Here is a 19,024-nt window from a genome sequence, read left to right as displayed (position 1 = left end):
CCTGCTACCACAGCGCCCACTCATGAATATCTCTCCGCTTACATGCCTCCAGTGACTGTGAGCTCACGACCTATTTGTAAATGTTCTTTCTCTTGTTGAGCTGAGGACTGTCTGGGAGTAAATGGTCCTACAGGAAGCATTTCTAACTAGCCCTGCGGAGCGGGTGTGGCGCAGTGGTTGAGCACCTGATTCCCGTGTACAAGGTCCCAGGTTCAATCCCCGGTACCTCCTAAAAAAAAAGGAAAATCTAACTAGGCCAGCCCCACCTCTGGGAGTAAACAGCATAGGAGAATGTGCTGGGGATTTGTACATCCCCAGAAGACCCGGGGCTGGTGGAGGACAAAGCAAGTAGATTTCTGGTGTGAAAGACAAACTGGAGTTGAGTACGCAGACCTCGGCATTTTATCCGGGACACTCAAGTTTTGCAGCAGTAAAGGAAGTCAAAATGGAAGTTGCTTCGGGGTTCTAGAGATGGCAGAGGACTTTTATAGACATAGTGAGGAAATTAGCTTGTCTCCTACTGATTGGGCAGGGTTTGTCCGTCTTACTGGGGTGGGTTTAGGGCAGGTGGGCTTTATTTTGTGTTGGGTCAGAGGTCATGAACTAGGAGCTTGACTGGCTACCTGGGCCACCTGCCTTGGCGGGGATTTCACATTTCAGCACATAGGAAACAAGAGGGCGTGTGCTTTGGGGGGAGGGAGCTGAGGAGCCCCCAGGACCTTCTAGTCTCTACAATTACATCTAGCAGTAGCGGTCCTTGGGGCCACAGCGGGGCCCCTGGGGCTCGGCTTTTTACCCTGTTGGAGAATATGCTTCCTATGTCAAGGGCATTAATTTCCTAGGACTGCCCTAACAAATGACCAGAAACTAGGTGGCTTAAAACCACAGCCTTTTATTCTATTCTCTTACAGTACGGGAAGCCCAAAGTCTGAAATCAAGCTTTCTTCTTCTGTAAATTCTTCTTTATTAAAATATAAACGAGGTTGCAGGTGCAGCTCAGCGGTTGCGCACCTGCTTCCCATGTACGAGGTCCTGGGTGCAATCTCTGGTACCCCCTAAAGTGAACGAATGAATGAATGAATAAAATAATTACGAATCCATTGGACCCAGGTGATAAATGGCAAGCTTTATTTTCTGTAAACCCTTTTATATTAAAATAGAAGTGAATCAAAGCAAGCAATAGGAAATCAAGGGTCCGCAGGGCCGTGCCCTCAGGGCTCCGGGGAGGCTCTTCCTCACCACTCCCAGCTTGGGGGGCGTCAGGCCCCCCTCGGCGTGTGCCTGTGTCTTCTCTCTCCTGGGAGGACACTTGTCTTTGGGTTTCGGGCCCACCCAGGTAAGACCCTGACCTTGCGTTACAGCGTCCCGTAGTCACACCTTCATTCCCTTCGTGTCCCATCTGTGGGTTCCAGGGGTTAGGGCGGGGACGTGTCTCTTGGGGCCACCGTGCCGCCCGCTCCCTCGCTGTCCCATGTGTCCTCTCCCTTCCCCGAGACGCCCCGGAGACTTTCCCTTCCCGCTGCCCTCTCTTCCAGCGAGGCGCTGCCTGGGGGACACAGTCCTCCCGGTGGCACGGGCTCCTCCGTGCCAAGAGGCGCGGGCTTCTCCCTAGTGGCTGCCTGGGCCTCCCTTTCCCTGGCAACGCGGGCCCCTGTCCTTCCCTCTTCTGGGAATCCCACGGAAGGCAAGCTGAAGGGTTCTGGGAAAGGGGCCCGCCCAGGCCCCAGATTCCCCAGGCCTCTGCCCCGGTGGGGCTTCTACAGCCGGGAAAGGAAAAGAATCCCGCTGGCGCGCCCTGCTTGTCCCCCGGGCCCTGGTTAACTTCCTGCGGGTGCGCTGTGCTGGCTGCCATCCCCATGGGGTGGCTCCGCACAGGTGGGCGCTGCGGGATTCCATGCTGAAGCCGTCACCCTTGGCCGGTCGCTATCCAGGGCTGGCCCCGTCTCTCCTTTCCTCAGCTCTGTTGTTGTAAAACCTGTGTTGTCATGCCTGGAAGAGAAAGACCTGGAGGGGGAGCCAGGGGTCTTCTCCCCCCTCCCCCTGAAATACCTGGGAAGGCGCAGGAGGAAAAGACACGCGCTCTCAGAGCAGTCAACAAAGACAGGTGGGCTGTCGGGGAGGAAGCTCCTCTCCCTGTGGGACAGCAGGAGCTGGTCCAGGGAGAGAACTGCCTGGGCTCCCCCCCAGGAATCGGAGCCCCCCAGGGGAAGGCGGGTGGACCCTCTCACCCTCATCTGAGGCACTCGACCAGTCAGAAGTCGGATGTGGCTCAAGCGGTTGAGCTCCTGCTTCCCACATGGGAGGTCCAGGGTTCAGTTCCCGGTGCCTCCTTAAAACAAAAAGGCAAACAAACTGAAAAACCAATTCAGGGAAGCGGATGTGGCTCAAGCGATTGGGCTCCTGTCTACCGTATGGGGGAGGGTCTCAGGTTCAGTTCCCAGGGCCTCCTGGTGAAGGCAGAGCCAACCCGCGCTTCGAACTGATGCAACAAGATGACGCAACAAAAAGGAGACACAGGAAAGACAATGAAGGACACAACAAACCAGGGAGCTGAGGTGGCTTAAGTGATTGGGTGCCTCTCTCCCACATCGGAGGTCCCGGGATCAGTTCCTGGTGCTTCCTAAAGAGTAGATGAGAAGACAAGCAGACACAGAAGAACGTGCAGGGAATGGACCCAGCGGACAGCGAGCACAGGTGGCGGGGGCAGGGGGGTAATAAAAATAAAAACAAAAAACTTGAGAGCTGATGTGGCTCGGTGGTTGAGCGCTGGCTTCCCATATACGAGGTCCCGGGTTCCATCCTAAAAAAAAGTCAGGCAACTACCCCTGGGCCCCACCAGTGAGGATTTGGGGGTAGGAAACGTGGTACTTCCACCTTCTCCTCTTCACCCCCCACCCCAGTGCTTCTTTCCATGACTATTCAGAGAAAACAGCCTCCAGGAGCCCCCAGGCTGACAGTGGGAGAGGGGATGGCGTGGAAGGTGGGGGCCTGCACAAGTCCAGATGGCTTGGCCAGGGGCCAGAAATCTGGCCATGCCTCACTAGTCTGTATTTCCACCCACTCCATCGTCGCGCAGTATCCAAGATCCAGGCCACGGGGGCAGGCCGAGGGGCTGCTGCGCAGGGTCAGAGTCAAACTAGCTGAATGCCGCAGGTTCAGCCCCTGTGACGGTCCAAGTGCCATCTTGCCTGGGTTATGGGGCCCAGGTGTTTTGGTCGAACAAGCCCTGGCCTGATTGTTACTGTGAGGGTCTTTGGTAAGTAGATTTGCATCTGTAGTCAGTTTACTACATCTACAGCTGAACGCATCTACAATCAACAAAGGATTGCCCTCAGCAATGAGGAGAGTCATCTCGTCTTCCAGTCAGTTCGAGGCCTTTAGAGGGTGAACCGAGGACTCCTGAGGTCCAAAAGAAGAATTTCTGCGTCTCCATCAGCCAGCCCCGCTCGTCCTGGGGAAACTGACTTCACCTCCAACAGAATCTCCCACTTGTGGCCTGGCCTCTAGAATTCAGGCTTGCCCGTCCCTGCAGTCGCGTGAGCCGATTCCTACAACAAATCTGTTAATATGCACACACACATGCCTGCACATGTCCACACGTGTGTAAATATGTGGGTGTGCATGTATGTGTATCTCCGTCCTCAGTTGTTTCTCTGCAGAACCCCAGCTAATACAGCCCCCAGGCCGCTCTTACCCAGGAAGGCAGCAGTGGGGACAGGGACACTTGAGAGGCATGGGGTCTCTCTAGACCTCCCCTCCTTCAAGGGTGAGCCAGTGGGGAACTGGGGAAGGGACAGTCTGAGGGTCCTGGACCCCCAATAAACCCCGTGCTTGGGACCGTGTTGGCTGGACGGAATGGCTTCTCGGGAGTGCCTGGAGATAAAACACGTGCCCTAACAGAAGTGGCCGGCCGTGCCTTCCTTCCCCGTTGCCGCAGCCCACGTGGGCATTCTCTGGAAGCTGCTGGCCTCCCACGTGTGTTTTTCGGCACCTGGTTCACCTCTGCTGCAGGATCTGTTTCTGGTGGGGAGGGAGCGGGGCCCCTCGCCTGCGGCACATGAGAGAGGTGCGCAGAGATCTTCTCCCCTCGCAAGCGAGACCCACTGCGGGGGGGGGGGGGGGGGGGGGGGGACACACCATGCCCACCCCACGAAGCTGGATTGTCCTTTCTCTTCTCGCCCCATCCAGTGCCGTGTGACTCGCGTCTTTCCTGGCGACCCCGACTTGACACCTGTTTGCCCAGCCCCGGGCAGCTGGGCTCCTCCGAGGTGGTAACGGGTGCCCTTGCCCCCTCCAGGATCGAGGATAAATACGAAGTCTAGAACCTGCACCCTGATTCCTGAAAATGGTGGACAGCAGGGCGCAGAGGAACTGGTGGTGTGGGAAAGAACAGAATATCACAAAAAGAAGCCGGCTGGAGATTGGGGGGGAGAAAACAACGACAAACAGATGAGATGAAAAGGGAGGTTCAAGAGCAGAGTAAGACCAGGAAATTAAATGCCAGCGGATACCATCCCTTCTTGGAAGCAGCTGAAAGTGGAGTGGATGCTGCAGATATGAAATCAAAGATGGGGGGGGCACCCTTGAGACCTCCTCGACAAAGCCTTATGAAAAGAGTAAGAGGAAAGATCAGCCAGAAGACGTCAAGAGACAACATGGGTTTTCTTGAAGAAGAACAGATTTTTTTAAAAAAATCTGTTTATAAGATAGAAAGACCCCAAAACCAAGGATAAATTCAACGAAAACAGATCCACAACTGCACAGGTGGCAAAATTTTTTTAATAACCAAGTGTGACAGGCAAGAAAAGAAATGAACAGATACACACGCAGCTTCCTTCTGCTCCCTCCTTTTGTCTTGAGGGTGTTCGTTTCCCTGCATAGGTCTCCGTGGTTTCTTTTTTGATTTGGGGCAAAGAGGAGAGCTAGATCAGCCAGAGAAGTGAAGTTGTTTTGTATTAGAAAAAGCAGGACGCCAATGTGGCTCAAGCAGCTGAGCACCTGCTTCCCACACGGGAGGTCCTGGGGTTTGGTTCCTGGTGCCTCCTAAAAAAAAACAAAACGAGCAAAATAAATGGAAAAACCAACTCAGGGGCGCTTATGTGGCTCAGTGGTTGAGTGCTGGCTTCCCACATATGAGGTCCTGGGTTCAATCCCCAGCCCTGGTACCTCAACAAAAAAAATAGAAAAAGCAACACACCTGCTGGAGATGGCCAGAGGGCCCCAGTCAAACCATGAGGAAAGCTCCAGACAAACTCAGACGAGGGCTTAGTTTGCCAAGGCTGCTGTGACAAATACCACCCATGAGTGGCTTAAACCTCAGGAATTTCTCGTCTTGTGTCCTAAAGGCTGGCTGTCCGAAGTCAAGGTGTCGGCAAGGCTCGCTCTCTCAGGCTTCTTGTGTTCTGGCCGTCCTCTGTCACGTGGCGACGTCCCTCTTTGTGTTTGTTCCTCTGGCCTCCTTGGCCTTCTGGCTTCTGCTAACTGCATCCAAATTTCTTTTGCAAAAAAAAGAAACTTACTTTGCTTCTAAGAAATCCAGTCATACGGATGAAGGCCCACCCTGATTCAATTTGGCTTCACCTAAATAGGATCTTCAGAGATCCTCATCGCAAATGAGCGCACACTTAACTAGTAACAGCGTCTTCCAAGGTCCTATTTACAAATGGGTTCACGCCCACAGCACCCGGGATTAGGGTTTAAGCATGTCTTTGTAGGGAACGTGATTCCATCCCCAAGGGACATCTCGTAAAATCCCTGACAGTCCTCCTCAAAGACCATCGAAAACAAGGAAAGTCCAAGAATCTGTCACAGCCAAGAGGAGCCTAAGGGGACGTGATGGCTAATATGGGATCTGGGGACAGAAAAAAGGACATTAGGGAAAAACTAAAGGAATCTGAAATATAGCGTGGATCTCAGTTAACAATAATGCCTCAATATTAATTCATAAATTGTAACCTATGCACCCTGTGGATGCAAGACATTAGTAAGTAGTAGGCAAACTGGAGTATGGGATATACGGGAATGCTCTGAAGTATCTTTTCAACTCTTGAAAATCTAAACCCATTCTAAAATTTCAAGTTGACTGAAAAAGAGAGAGCGAGGGTTTTCATTGGGCAGAGGAGAAACTGAGGCAGAGCTGAGGTAGTGGGAGAGATGCAGGGAAAGGATTTTCAAAGTTTGAGAGGTTAAGAGTGAGATGTCCCCTTGGGGACTTCTGAGAGACTGACGTAAAAATAGAAATTCCTCTCCGGGCTCCCCTGTGTGTGGAACTCATGCTCCTAAGGAGAGGACGTTGGGCCGGGACTGCCCAAGTGAGACAGTTGGGATTTCGTGGCAGAGACAGTTGAGGCAGAAAATGTAGCCAAGGAAACGTCCGTCAGGCGGCCAAGGAGCGGCAGCTGCAGTGCTGTGGAGAGGTTCATAGCTACCCAGGTTGTCTTTCATGTGTGATTTCCACAGAAAGGAACTTTCAGAGAGGCTCGAGATCAGAAAATAAGCCATCCTGTATCCTTCCGGTGGGCTTGGAGGGGTGAAGGTGGTTGCCGGGAACTTGACTTGATGGTGTTTGTATTAGCCAAAGGGGTGCTGATGGAAAGTTCCAGAAATCTGTTGGCTTTTGTAAAGGGTATTTGCCTGGGGGAGAAGCTTACGGTTACAAGGCCCTAACTCAAGGCTGCTTTCTCACCAAAATCAGTTGCCAGTGTTGAAGCAAGATGGTTGCTGATCTCTTGCCTGGTCTCTCAGGAATCCCTTTATCAGTTTTTTGGCATTCAGCTCGTTTCTTTCTAGGCCTTCTCAGCTGCTCAGCTGCTCGGTTCTCTTCAGCTGCAGACTCTCAGGTGAATGGCTCATCTCTCCCCAGGGCTTTAGCTGTTGGAGTCTCCTCCTTTTTGTCACATAGCAGGACTGAAAAGGACCAAGCTCTCTGCTCTTCTGTGGGTCGTCTTTTTTTTTTTTTTTAAAGATTATTTAATTTTTACATTTATTTCTCCTCCCCCCCCCAGTTGTCTGTTCTCTGTGTCCATTTGCTGCATCTTCTTTGTCTGCTTCTGTTGTTGTCAGCGGCAGGGGAATTTGTGTTTCTTCTTGTTGCGTCATCTTGTTGTGTCAGCTCTCCGTGTGTGTGGCGCCATTCCTGGGCAGGCTGCACTTTCTTTAGCGCTGGGCAGCTCTCCTTACGGGGCGCACTCCTTGCGCGTGGGGCTCCCCTACGCGGGGGACACCCCTGCATGGCACAGCACTCCTTGTGCACATCAGCACTGCGCATGGGTCAGCTCCACATGGGTCAAGGAGGCCCGGGGTTTGAACTGTGGACCTCCCGTGTGGTAGACGGACGCCCTAACCACTGGGCCAAGTCCGCTTCCCCTGTGGGTCTTCTTGAGTGAGTGTCCATTTGTATAGGCCCAGCAAGGGGACGGGGACTCAATTTGCGTCACACCTTACTGATGTGGTCAAATCAAAGGCCCTAAATTGACTTTATCAGGTAAAGTTGAACCCTTTGAATTTAAAGGATATCACACCCAGAGGGATAGATTAGTTTACAAACATAATCCTTCTCTTTTTGGGATTCATAAATAATCTCAAACTGCCACAGTGTTCCCCAGCATCCAGGACACAAAGTGCAAGTATGGGCTCAGCAGTGGGGCAGAAGGCCTAAAGAACATCATTGGGACCTCTAAAAAAATTGGAATTTAGACTGTCAGCTTTCTGTCACTGTTAGCATTCCTGAACTTGATAACTGGACTTCAGGTGGTTATGTAAGGCAAGATCCTGTTCTTGGGTAAAGTGCTTGGAATTATTAGGTGTTCAAGGAACATGATGTATACAATCTACTCTTTAGTGTTTAGAAAATAGATCAGAGAGAGATAGACAGAATAGACTAAGGATGGATGGATGGATGGATGGATGGAAGGTAAGAAAGAGGAGGGAGGGAGGTGTATTAGTCAGCCAAAGGGGTGCTGATGCAAAATCCCAGAAATTGGTTGGTTTTTACAGAGGGTGCTTACTTGGGGTAGGAGCTTACAGATACCAGGCCATAAATCATAAGTTACTTCCCTCACCAAGGTCTTTTGCCACATGTTGGAGCAAGATGGTTGCCAATGTCTGTGAGGGTTCAGGCTTCCTGGGTTCCTCTCTTCCTGGGCTGGCTTCTCTTCCCTCTGTGTGCTGACTTCCCAGGGCTCCAGCTTAAGGCTTCAGTATCAAACTCCAACATCAAAACTCCAACATCAGAAACCCCAACTCTGTCCTTTGCCATGCCTTTTATCCGTGAGTCCCCACCCACCAAGGGTGGGGACTCAGTGCCCTAATGACGTCGCCCAATCAAAGCCCCAGTTGTAACTCAACCATGCCCAGGTACAGACCAGATTGCAAACATAATCCAGTACCTGTTTTTTGGAATTCATAACTATGTCAATCTGCTACAGGAAGGAAAGAAAGATACTGCAAATGTGGGAAAATGTTAAAATTGATGGATCTGGGTATCGGGAAGGGTGGCATGTTGGAGTTCTCTGTATGAGTTTTGTATTATTTTCACAAGTGTCCTGTTGTGAAATGATTTCAAAATAAAAAACTAAAATAATTATAATGGGTCTGGAAGAGCAACAGTGTGGAAACTCACTGGGTACTTATCTGTGTACAAACCCTGAACGCAAAATGCTGGGTTTTTTAATAGAGTATTTTTGCCTTAAACACAGTCCCCCCTCCCCACACACACACACACACTCATTGCCTTGCTCTGAATCTAAATCTCCGATTATGCCAACAAGGACTGGGAAGGGGAGGGGGCTAGCAGGGCAGGCAAGTGCCCCTGTTCCCCTGGTGCAGTTGGCTCCTGAGTTGTCCCCTCAGGAGCTGCAGTGGGTCCTGGTCGCCCCACTCTAGCTCTCCAGGGTGGTGGAAAGCCAGGGGTCCAGACCCCTGCCCTGGAGGCTGCTCTGTCCCCAGACACCAGCTGGAGGGTGGGAAGAGCTCCTCTCTCCTCCACCCTGCATTTGCATACACAACCCCACATCTGCATACATAGAACGTCACCCACTGGCTGGAGTGATGAGAGGGGACAGAAAGTGTAGAGTGGGAGCTTAGCCTCGGGAGGATGAACCCTTCCCAGGGGCTCCCCAATTCCTAACCTGGCTCCCTGGCACTCGGGGGAGCCCCTCTCAGCTTTGTATTCTGACCCAGCGGGTCCCAAGCCTTTGGGTGTCAGGGTCTTTTTATATTCTTGTTATTACAAAGAGAGAGATTTTAGAGTAATGAAATTGTTCTAGGAATTTTTGTGGTGATGAATGTACAACGCTGTCATTATACTAAAAGCCGTTGATTGTACACTTTGGATAGATTACATGGTGTGTGAACATATCTCAGTGAAACTGCTTTTTAAAAGGAGAGAGAAAAGGAAGGAAAGAAGGAAGGAGGGGGGAAGGGAGGGACGAGAAAGAAGAAAAAAGAGAGGGGAGGGAAGGAAAGGAGGAAGGATGGGAGAAGAAGGACCGGAGGGAGAAAGAAAAGATCGAGGACCTCAAAGAGGTTTTCTCTATGTGGGTTCTGTCTGTTGCCATCTACCATATTGGAAATTAAAACCAAGAAAAAATGTAGTAGTTACCCATTTAAAATGAGTAAAAAGCCTGTTACATGTTAAAGAGATAATGTGTATTGAAATAACTCTTTTCCAAGAGGAGTAAAAAAGGCAGTGAGGAGAGTGGCATTTTTTACATTTTTGTGAAACGTCTGGCTTCACGCTAGATGTGCTTCTAACATCTGCCGCCTCTGTGTTTGTCTCTTGCCAAGGGTTGTGCTGGTTGAAGTAGATGAAGAAAATAAAAAATCAGACGTCAGGCAGAGAGGTAGTTGGGAAAGAGGACTTTGCAGACCTCTTGAAGGGGTCTTTTTTTTTTTTAGGAGGTACCAGAGATTGAACCCAGGACCTCACACATAGGAAGCACGTGCTCAGCCTCTGAGCTACATCTGCCTCCCAATGAGAGTTGGGTTTTTTGGGGTTTTTTTTTTTTTTTAATTTCTCTCCCCTTCCTGCGTGCCCCCCCCCAGTTGTCTGCTCTCTGTGTCCATTCACTGTGTGTTCTCTGTCTGCTTGGATTCTTGTCTGCGACACTGGGAATCTGTCTCTTTTTGTTGCATCATCTTGCTGCATCAGCTCTCTCTGTGTGTGCGGTGCCAGTGCTACTCCTGAGCAGGCTGCGCTTTTTTCACGGGGGACACCCCTGCGTGGCCGGGCACTCCTTGCGCGCATCAGCACTGCAGTGGGCCAGCTCCACATGGGTCAAGGAGGCCCTGGGTTTGAACCCTGGACCTCCCGTGTGGTAGGCGGACGCTCTATCAGTTGAGCCGAATATGCTTCCCTTTTGTTTGTTTTTAGGAGGTATCAGAGAGCAAACCCAGAACCTGGTAAGTGGGAAGCAGGCGCTCAACCGCTGAGCTACACCCGCTCCCTTCCCCGGGTGTTGAGTGCCTCTCCCAGCCCCCTGCCCGGGGCCTAAGACCACACAGTGAGAAATGCTGCTGGAGGTTGCCTCGCCCCCCACAAAAGACGCAGCCCGCCCCACTGCTGTGTCTGCGGGTGTGAACCCGTTTCTAATAGGACCTTAGCAGGGGCCGCACTAGGTGAGGGTGGGCTTGAACCCACGGCTGGCGTCCTAAGAGGCGAAAGTAATTGGGTGCCCACGTAGAAGTCAGCAAAGGACGGGGAGCAGAGGCGAGCGCGCCCGCGTGTGCCGGGGGCAGACGTGCCGGCCTGGGGACCCCGAGGACGGCGACGCCCCGGAGCTGGGAGGACGCGTGGCCCGCGACCCCGTGGTGTTGCCCTCCAGCCTCCAAAACCGCGGGGCGATGAATTCCTGTTGCTTAACAGCCGACCGGCGTGGGGCGCTTGTCATAGCAGCACCCGCAAACCCATACGTCCTCCTCTGTGCGCCTCGACTGGCCTTTTGGACACCGAGCCCCATCGTGCCTCCGCCGTCGGGTCCGAGTCCCCAGAGGCGGCTGTTCAAGCCGCAGCGATGTGGGGTAGGTGCTCCTGCAAGACGATGGGTGCTGCCTGCGGACGGGCCTCCGTCCCCGGGGAGGGAGGGGCCCAGCCTGGTGGGAAGCGCGCCCCGGCTCGCCTGCTGACGAGGAGCTGCCCCCCACACGCCGTTCTTAGCGGGGGACAGTTTAACCCGTGATGAGGGACCACCGCGGGCAAAGGGTCCCTCCAGGGAAGATGTGGCCCGCAGGAGCCTCATCTGGATTCTTTTCCGAGAGTGGAGGGGGGAAGTGGAGAGTTGGGGGTCCCCTGCCGGGCAGAATCTGGAGGGGCATGGATCAGAGCCAGAGAGGACCCCCCCTACGGTGTCCTTCCCTCCTGAGAAACCTCGAGGCCACTCCCGGTTCCCTCCCTCCCCCCACCCCCGCCACTGGCAGGCCCCCCCTGGGTGCTGAGACCATAGTCCCCAATAAACTGGCTGAGGGCGGGGGCAGAGGAGGGCGCGGAGGAAGAGGTCAAGGTCCTTGGACCTTAGAGTGTCCTAGAACCAGAGAGGTCTGTAGACGGGGGCGGGGTCAGAATAAAGAAAGAAAGCAGTAAACTGTGCGGCCACCTTTGCCCGCCTCCCACCTGTTCTCCCCCCCCCCCCCCCCTGCGGCTTCCTGCAATCTGGCCTCGGGCCTTTGGCCGCCCCACCCCAGCTGGAGGGCGCAGGGGAGGGCTGGCTGGGACCCGCCCACTCCGCGGCTCACCTGCTCCCTGGGGACCTCCCCCCCCCCCCCAGAGTCTTCCTCCCAAACAACCTGCCACAGTGGCCTGGTCCAGGGTGACGGGGAGGGTGGAGGGGGCTCCTGGGAAGGACACGGTTTGCGTCTTGTCAGCCCTGCCGTCATGCGTCCCCCCCCCTCGCCTCCTCCAGCACCTGGAATCCTTTAGTCCTTTGGGGGTCCCTGTGTGTGTGTGTGTGTCGCCCCCCACCCCCACCCCCCACCCCCGCCCCCAGCCTGGCAACATGGGGTTCTGGGAAGATGGGGCAGGGCTGGTGGGAGCGTGAGAAGCCCAAGCAGTCATCTAGTCCAGAGTTCTCAGCCTTTTTTTTAATTATTTTTTTTGGCAACAGAACTATTTTTTTTTTCTATAAACCAAGGAGGGGCCCCCCGGAAGTCCCAAAAGCCAGGACCCTCCCCCCAGATCCCAGGCCTGTGTAATCCATCTGCCCCTTTCCCAGATGGGAAAAAGAGATCCCGGGAGGGAAGCGTCTCTCCCAGTGAGAGTGGGGTGGGGCAGGGCCTGGAATCCAGGACTTGCTCCCCCGGGCATTCGGGGACAGGGGCAGAGGTGGCTGGGGGGGGCACTGGGAGGAGAGCGGGGCGAGGGCGGGCGTGAAGTGGAAGGGTTAGTGGAAAGGAACAGAAACGCCCGCCCCTGCCCCCTCCAGTGGTCAGTCGCCCTCGTGGGCACCCGGCGCTGCCGCCCGGCCCCTGCTGCTCTGCCCTCCTTCCCCAAGTCGCCTGGAGCCGTCAGGACGGGTCTGGGCCCCGGCCCCTGGGCCCCACCCCCCGGGGAGCCCTTTCCTGTCTGCCGCCTCGCACCCCAGCCTCCGCGGGCCCCAAGGAGGCCGCACCTGCTTGCACAGTCGCAGGGCAGCCCCGGCGGCGGGGGGCCACGTGTCCATGCAGCTGACCGCAGGCCACCCGTGCCCTCCTGGCGGCCAGGACCGCCCGGGTTTCGTGCACTGCGGCCCCCAGCTGCCCCTGGCGCCTGGGTTTCTCTAGGGCGGGGTTCTTAGCCTTTTTGGTTCCACGGACCCCTTGGCCGGGCAGGTGATAAGCCCGGACCCCTGCTCAGAATGTAGCGCCAGATAGGTTTATGACACTCGGCACCGGCGGGTCTTTACGTTTTAGGATCATTCAAAATTACGTTTTACAACTTTCCCGTAATTTCAGTACGTGATAACCTAACATGGTGCAACATCTGTTCAGTCATTTTCGGCAAACATTTAGAAATTCGAGTTTTCCCCCAGGGGCATAAACCCATCTCCGCCATCCTACAAACCCTTTTGCAGGCAGTTACCCGCTGCGCTGAGAACACGCCACATCAGAATAAAAATCACACTGAGTCCACACGATACCTGTATTATTTAATAAATACATCGCACCCGCACCAACACGTCCTCACAGGAGTAAGGTTTTTAAATGCATAAAATAAAATTAGGAAGGAAATCAGTTATGGGAAACGGATGTGGCTCAAGTGGTAGAGCTTCTGCCTACCGTATGGGAGGACCTGGGTTCGATCCTGGGGGGCTCCTGTGTGGTGAGCCAGTGCCTGCATGAGCGCCCAAGTGCCCGCACGGTGAGCCAGTTGCCCCGCGCAAGTGAGTCACGCGGCAGGATGATGACGCAACAAAAGAGAGGAAGGGGAGAGTCAAGGTGAAGCGCAGCAGAGACCAGGAACTGAGGTGGCACAATTGACAGGGAACCTCTCTCCACATCAGAGGTCCCCAGGTTTGAATCCCAGCGAATCCTAGAGGAGAAAGACAAGAAGACAAAAAGAGAGATACAGAAGATGACACAACAAATGAACACAGACAGCAAAAACAGCAGGGTGAGGGAGGGGGCAGGGGCAGGGGGAAATGATGCCTGTACTGGCATTCCCTTTAAGAAATAAAATTCTATTCATTGAAAAATAAAAGTAAATAAAGCAGGTAGCTCCACTTTGAGCTCCCGCTGGCTTGGCTGGGGGGAAGTGAATGCTTAGTCCCCTTTGGGGGCGGAGGGGCGACCTTTCCCCAAGACTCTGCAAGAATCGCAGGGAGCCCTATGCAGTCCTGAGCCACCCGCCCACTTTCTCTCGAAGCCCAGGATGAGTCCCTCACTGGCGGGCAGGGTCGTTTCCCACCCCACCCCCACCCCAGTCCCTCCCAGATTTGGGGAACCTCTGCTCCGGCGGTCTCTGCCACCGCCGCCACCCCACTCAGGTGCACCTGCCTCCACCTCCCTTCCATCCCTTCAGGGGACCCCATTTCATACCCCTTATCGGGAAGTCCTGGTGCAGTTTCATCTTCCAACCCCCCAACTCAAACACACCCCAAGACAAAGGGACAGCCAGATGGGGTCCTGTGCAGAAGCAGTCACGATAACCACAGCAGGGCGGCGGCCGAGCTCCAGCTTCCCACAATCGGGGTTCCGGGTTCAACAGCGGCCAGAAGAACACACGAATAACTTGCAGCTGATTCTCCCGTCCCACGGGCAGGGGAGCTCTGCCTCGCAGCCCGTTTCCCAGGTTGGTCCCCGGGTGCCCTTCGCTCCATCCTTGGGGCACTGGGAGGGATCCCCAGAGATGCCTGTGAGCCCAGAGGCCTGAATCTGTGCAGCCTCCGACTGCAGCCCCTCCTCTTCCTCGGCTGGAGAAAGAAGGGCAGCAGCTTGACCTGGTCCCTTGAGGGAAGTTCTAGAAGCTTCCTTGTGAGAGCTGGGGAACCTCTTGGAAGAGGGGTCTGTGGACTGGTCGGGGTCCGTATGAGTCATCTGTGTGTGGATGGTTTATTTTAAGGAATTGCTTACAGCGTATGGGCAATAGGGCAGCCCAAGCAGGCTGGAAGGTCCAGCAGGAGTTGATGCTGCAATTTTGTTTGTCTTAAAGATTTATTTATTTATTTATCCCCTCCCCGCCCCCCATTGTCTGCTTTCTGTGTGTGTTCACTGTGTTTTAGGCAGCACTGGGAACCAATCTCAGGACCTTCCAGAATGAGAGAGAGGTACCCGATCTCTCGTGCCACCTCAGCTCCTTCGTCTGCTGCGTCTCTTATTGTCTCTCCTCTCTCTCTCCTTGTTGTGTCGTCTTGCTGAGCCAGCTCTCCGCTTGGGCCAGCACTCTTGCACGGGGCAGCTCTCTGCATAGGCCAGCTGGCCTTCAGCAGGAGACCCTAGGCATCGAACCCTGGACCTCCTGCGTGGTAGACGGGAGCCCAGTCGCTTGAGCCAGGTCAACTTCGCGGTGTTGCGGTTTTGAGTCTGAAATCCACAAGGGAGGCAGGGAGGCTGGAAACTCAGAAGGCTTCAAGGGTGTAGTCTTGGGCAGAATTTCTTCTCCTTTCTCTGAAAGCCTCCAGCTGATGAAAGAAGCCCATCCCCCGGGCACAGGGTGACCGCCTTTAATTAAAGTCACCTGACCGTGGATGCCAATCCTTTCTACGAAATCCCCCCCAGCAACATCTGGCCAGGGTTTGATGCGACAACTTGGACCCGGCTGCACCGCTGAGTGGACGCACAGAATGATCCGTCGGAGTCCCTCCGCAGCCAGGGCTGGGTGCACCGTCTTCGCCCCGTAGGGGGCAGTGCAGGGGCGCTGGCTGGGGCCGGCGGGTGGGGCTGCCCCTGACCTCTGGGCCTCCTCTGCCCTTGCAGGACCTGGGGATGGAGTCGACCTCGCTGGATGACGTCCTGTACCGCTACGCCAGCTTCCGGAACCTGGTGGACCCCATCACGCACGACCTCATCATCAGCCTGGCGCGATACATCCACGGTCCCAAGCCGGTAGGGTGGGCACCGAGCCGGGCTGGCAGGTCCCTGGACACACAGGGGGGGGCCTTCCCGGGCAGGGGGGCTCAGGGCCCTGGGAGAGCCGGGAGATGCTGCCCAGGCCCCAGGCAGACGCGCCCCCCGGGCAGGCACCGGGCCCCAGGACCTAAAGTGCTCCCCCCGTCCTGCGGCTCCGTACCCGGGGCAGAGGCGCTACATCTTGGTGCCATCAGCAAAGAAGGGTTCAGATTGGCCTAGAGGGTGTATTAAACCTGAATTCGTTGCCAACATTTTCAAAATCAGAAATTTTTCACGTGATCCCTATATTCTGCTTCTCTTTGGAAATTGGAAGCTCCGGCACGGTGACATCCCCGGCACGGTGCCATCCTGGTTCCTACAGGACAAGCTCTGAATAGCCACTCAGGTCCACCAAGTACAATGGTATAGGTTGTGCCCTGCACAAAGACATGCAAACAGAGAGGCAGGGTGAGAGGGACAGTTAAAATCCAGCCCTTTATTGCTGTCCCCCCACCATGAGCCCTGGGGCAGAACTGTGTCCCCCAGGAGGAAAAGGCACCTTCTTATTTGCACAAAGGTGCCACGCAGGCTGGCGGGAGCCCTGCAGGGAATTTTCCGGTTTGCCTCAGTCCGCACCACTCCCTATTGTCTCTCCAACTCCACCCACTTCACTGTGTCCATTTCCCTTTGGGGTCTTGGTTTGTGACCTCAGGCGTAGACAGCAAGCAGAGGCCTCTGCTCTTGGCTGTGCATTGGGGAGATTGGAGATTTATTTCCCATGGGAGAGGTTGTGCTTGGACTCAGCTAAGAGCCCCAGGGCTCTCCTGGCTCTACTTTTGGGTGGGGAGGAGGTGTCCCTGTTCCTGCTGCCTCCAGGGCACAGGCTGAGCCTAGGAGGAGAGGGCCAGGGTGGGGCAGCTGCTCACTTGAGCTCTTCCCTGTCAGGATTCTCCAGAGAAGCAGAAACAACCGGATATGGAGATATATATATATATATATATATATATATATATATATATATATATATATATATATATATATATATATAAAGAGACTTATTTGAAGGAACTGCCTCACACGGTGGAGGGGGTGGGCCAGTCCACGATGCCTGTGGCAAGCTGGAAACTCCCGGAGCTGATGTTGCAGTTCTGAGCCTGATACCCAGAGCGGAGGTGACAGGCTGGAGCCTCAGGCACAGAGGGAGATTCTTCTCCTTTCTCTGCCAACTGCGTTCTTTGCTCTGAAGGCTCCAGCTGATGGGAAGAGGCCCTCCCCCTACTGGAGGGTCCCCTCCTTTCCTTAAAGTCAGCTGGTGGCAGATGCCCATCCCATGGACAAAATGCTGCCCTTGCCCAGCCAAGTGGATGCGTGAAATGACCCACCGCACACCTCCCGCATTTCCAGCCGCTCCCCAAAGACGAGCTTCCTCCCTCGCAGGGGCAGGGAGCCCAGAGCTGGGCCAAGGGGTGCAGCGGGACGCTCCCGTCTCAGAGGAGGGGCCCCGATGAGCTGAGCGCGAGAGGGTGAGGCCCCAAGCCCAGGCCCCCGTCCGCCTCCCCCCGCAGGCTTGAACCCGGTTGTGCGGGGAACTGGGATCCGGGTGAAAAGGCCTGTGGCGGACACGCCCCCCCCCCCTCCCAGGCCCGAGGAGGCCGAGCGGGGACGCGGAGGGGGGGGGGGGGCGGCAGCGCGGCGCTCGGGCCGTCCCGGGCTAATGAACGGGGAAGCCGAGGAGCGGAGGGCAGCGAGCCCCTGCTGGCTCGGCTCCCGCGGCAGCGACAAGGGCGTCCCAAGGGCGCAGTGCCGGGAGCGGCGGGCGTGCCCCTCTGGCGATGCCCCTCTGGCGGTGAGAATTCCCGCAGTGCCCGGGGGGCTGCCGCCAGGTTTGCCTGGAGCATCCACCTTACCAGCCAGAGAGCTGCCCCTCGGCTTCACCCACCGCCCCTGCCCCGCGCTGCGCCCTCCTCCTCCCTTCCCCGCAGGTGGGGGAAGGGCTGCAGAGGGTGGATCCCGCACCCTGCTGTAGCGCCTCCAGGGAACGGAAGCCCCCCCGAGCTGGCTGAAGCCAGGACGAGGGTCCACCCGGCGGGAGCTGCGGCGGCGAGCTGGGTGGCAGCCCCGCGCGCCCCGCGCCGCCCGCCTCGCTCTGCGCCCGTCTCCGCGCACGTCTCCGCGCACGCGGTTCCCCGCCAGGCCACGTGGTGGAAAGCGGGGCTGCCCGCGGCGCCCGAGCTGACGGCCAGGGGCTCCCGCCTCCCGGGAGGCCGATTTCCAGGACAGATCGGCTGCACCGCTTGGAGTCAAAGAATGTCCCCGGGGAAAGGGGCGCCCTGCAGACCATCGAGTGGCCCGAGGTGCCCGCGTTCCAGGGGCTCCGGCCAGGGGTGCCCCAGGGCGCTGGGCCCTCTGGACCTGCGAGGAAGATGCTCCTCCACTGACAGCGCCCAGAAACCGCGCTGCTTCCTCCCTGGCCCCACCTTGACCTCTCCACACCTCCGTGGGGTCCTGCCTTGTGCTGCTCCCGCCCCTGCCCCTGCCCTGTTCCCTGCAAAAAGGAGAACATCAGGCGCCTTGAAAGTGCTGCAGTTGGAGCAAAATTAGACGCTTGCTCGTGCTCAAGACTTTTCTGGTTGCAAACGACAGAAACACCTTGAAGCACCTTGAGCAGAAGGTGCGATCGATCCCCCAAGGGTGGGGGACGGGGCAGAGCAGGACGGCGGGGGCGGGGGTCCAGCCTGGGAGCCACCCGACCAGGACGGGTTCCTGACTCCAACTTAACAAGGTGTGTGGCTTTGCCAAACCTTTTCAGTCCTATATGCCCCAGTACCCTCCCGCGTGGGGCCAAATGAGCGAATAAGGCAATGCGCAGCCGTCAGGATACGGACCTAAGTAGATGCTCACTAAATATTAGGTATTATTTATTTTAGCCCAGACAAGCCAGAGAGAGCGCTCACGTCTGGGTGCAAGCACCTTACATCCGTTAGTTCGCGTTTCCTCTCAAGTCAGCCCCAGGAGGTGGTCCATATTATGGTCCCCGTGTTACTTCTAAACCGAGTCCCGAGGGGCCCCCACGCGGGTCGGGCCGCCCGGGCAGTCTGGGGCCTCGCCCTGCGCGCGGCTGCCCCCTGGTGGCGGCGCCGCTGCACTGCCACCTTTTTTCTTCACTGTTCTCTTCCAAAAGACCTGCCCTCGGCTTTGCCCCAGATACCACCCATGGGTCCTTCTTTTCTAAACCAGAGCTTCCCGTCCTTGGCGGACCTGTAGAACCCGCTGGAGAGCTTTTAAAACTGCCCGTGTCTCGGTAGAAAAGCGTGAATGCTCGTGCATTGCTGGTGGGAACGTAAAATGGTGCCGCTGCGGAAAACAGTTGGCGGTTCCTCAGAATGGGAAACGTGGAATTGCTATATGCCCTGGCAGTTCTGCTCCTAGATATGTCCCCAGAAGAACCGAAGGGAGAGGCGCAGGCAGATCCTTGTACCCGCATGTTCCTAGCTCCAATACTCCCAGT

The 19,024-nt window shown here is 55.8% G+C and overlaps 1 protein-coding gene across 1 annotated transcript in view; it reads left to right on the top strand.

Moving 5' to 3' along the window:
* Positions 1-19,024, top strand: part of LRRC75A (leucine rich repeat containing 75A) — a 53,439-nt gene that overhangs the window by 17,082 nt on the left and 17,333 nt on the right. The window contains exon 2 of the mRNA XM_058283420.2: positions 15,385-15,513. Coding sequence (XP_058139403.1) covers positions 15,385-15,513 — 129 coding nt within the window. The remainder of the gene's footprint in view (positions 1-15,384; positions 15,514-19,024) is intronic.

The sequence above is a fragment of the Dasypus novemcinctus genome, chromosome 21, assembly GCF_030445035.2.
Source record: "Dasypus novemcinctus isolate mDasNov1 chromosome 21, mDasNov1.1.hap2, whole genome shotgun sequence".
Lineage (NCBI taxonomy): Eukaryota > Metazoa > Chordata > Mammalia > Cingulata > Dasypodidae > Dasypus > Dasypus novemcinctus.
This window is presented reverse-complemented; position numbering and strand designations above follow the sequence as displayed.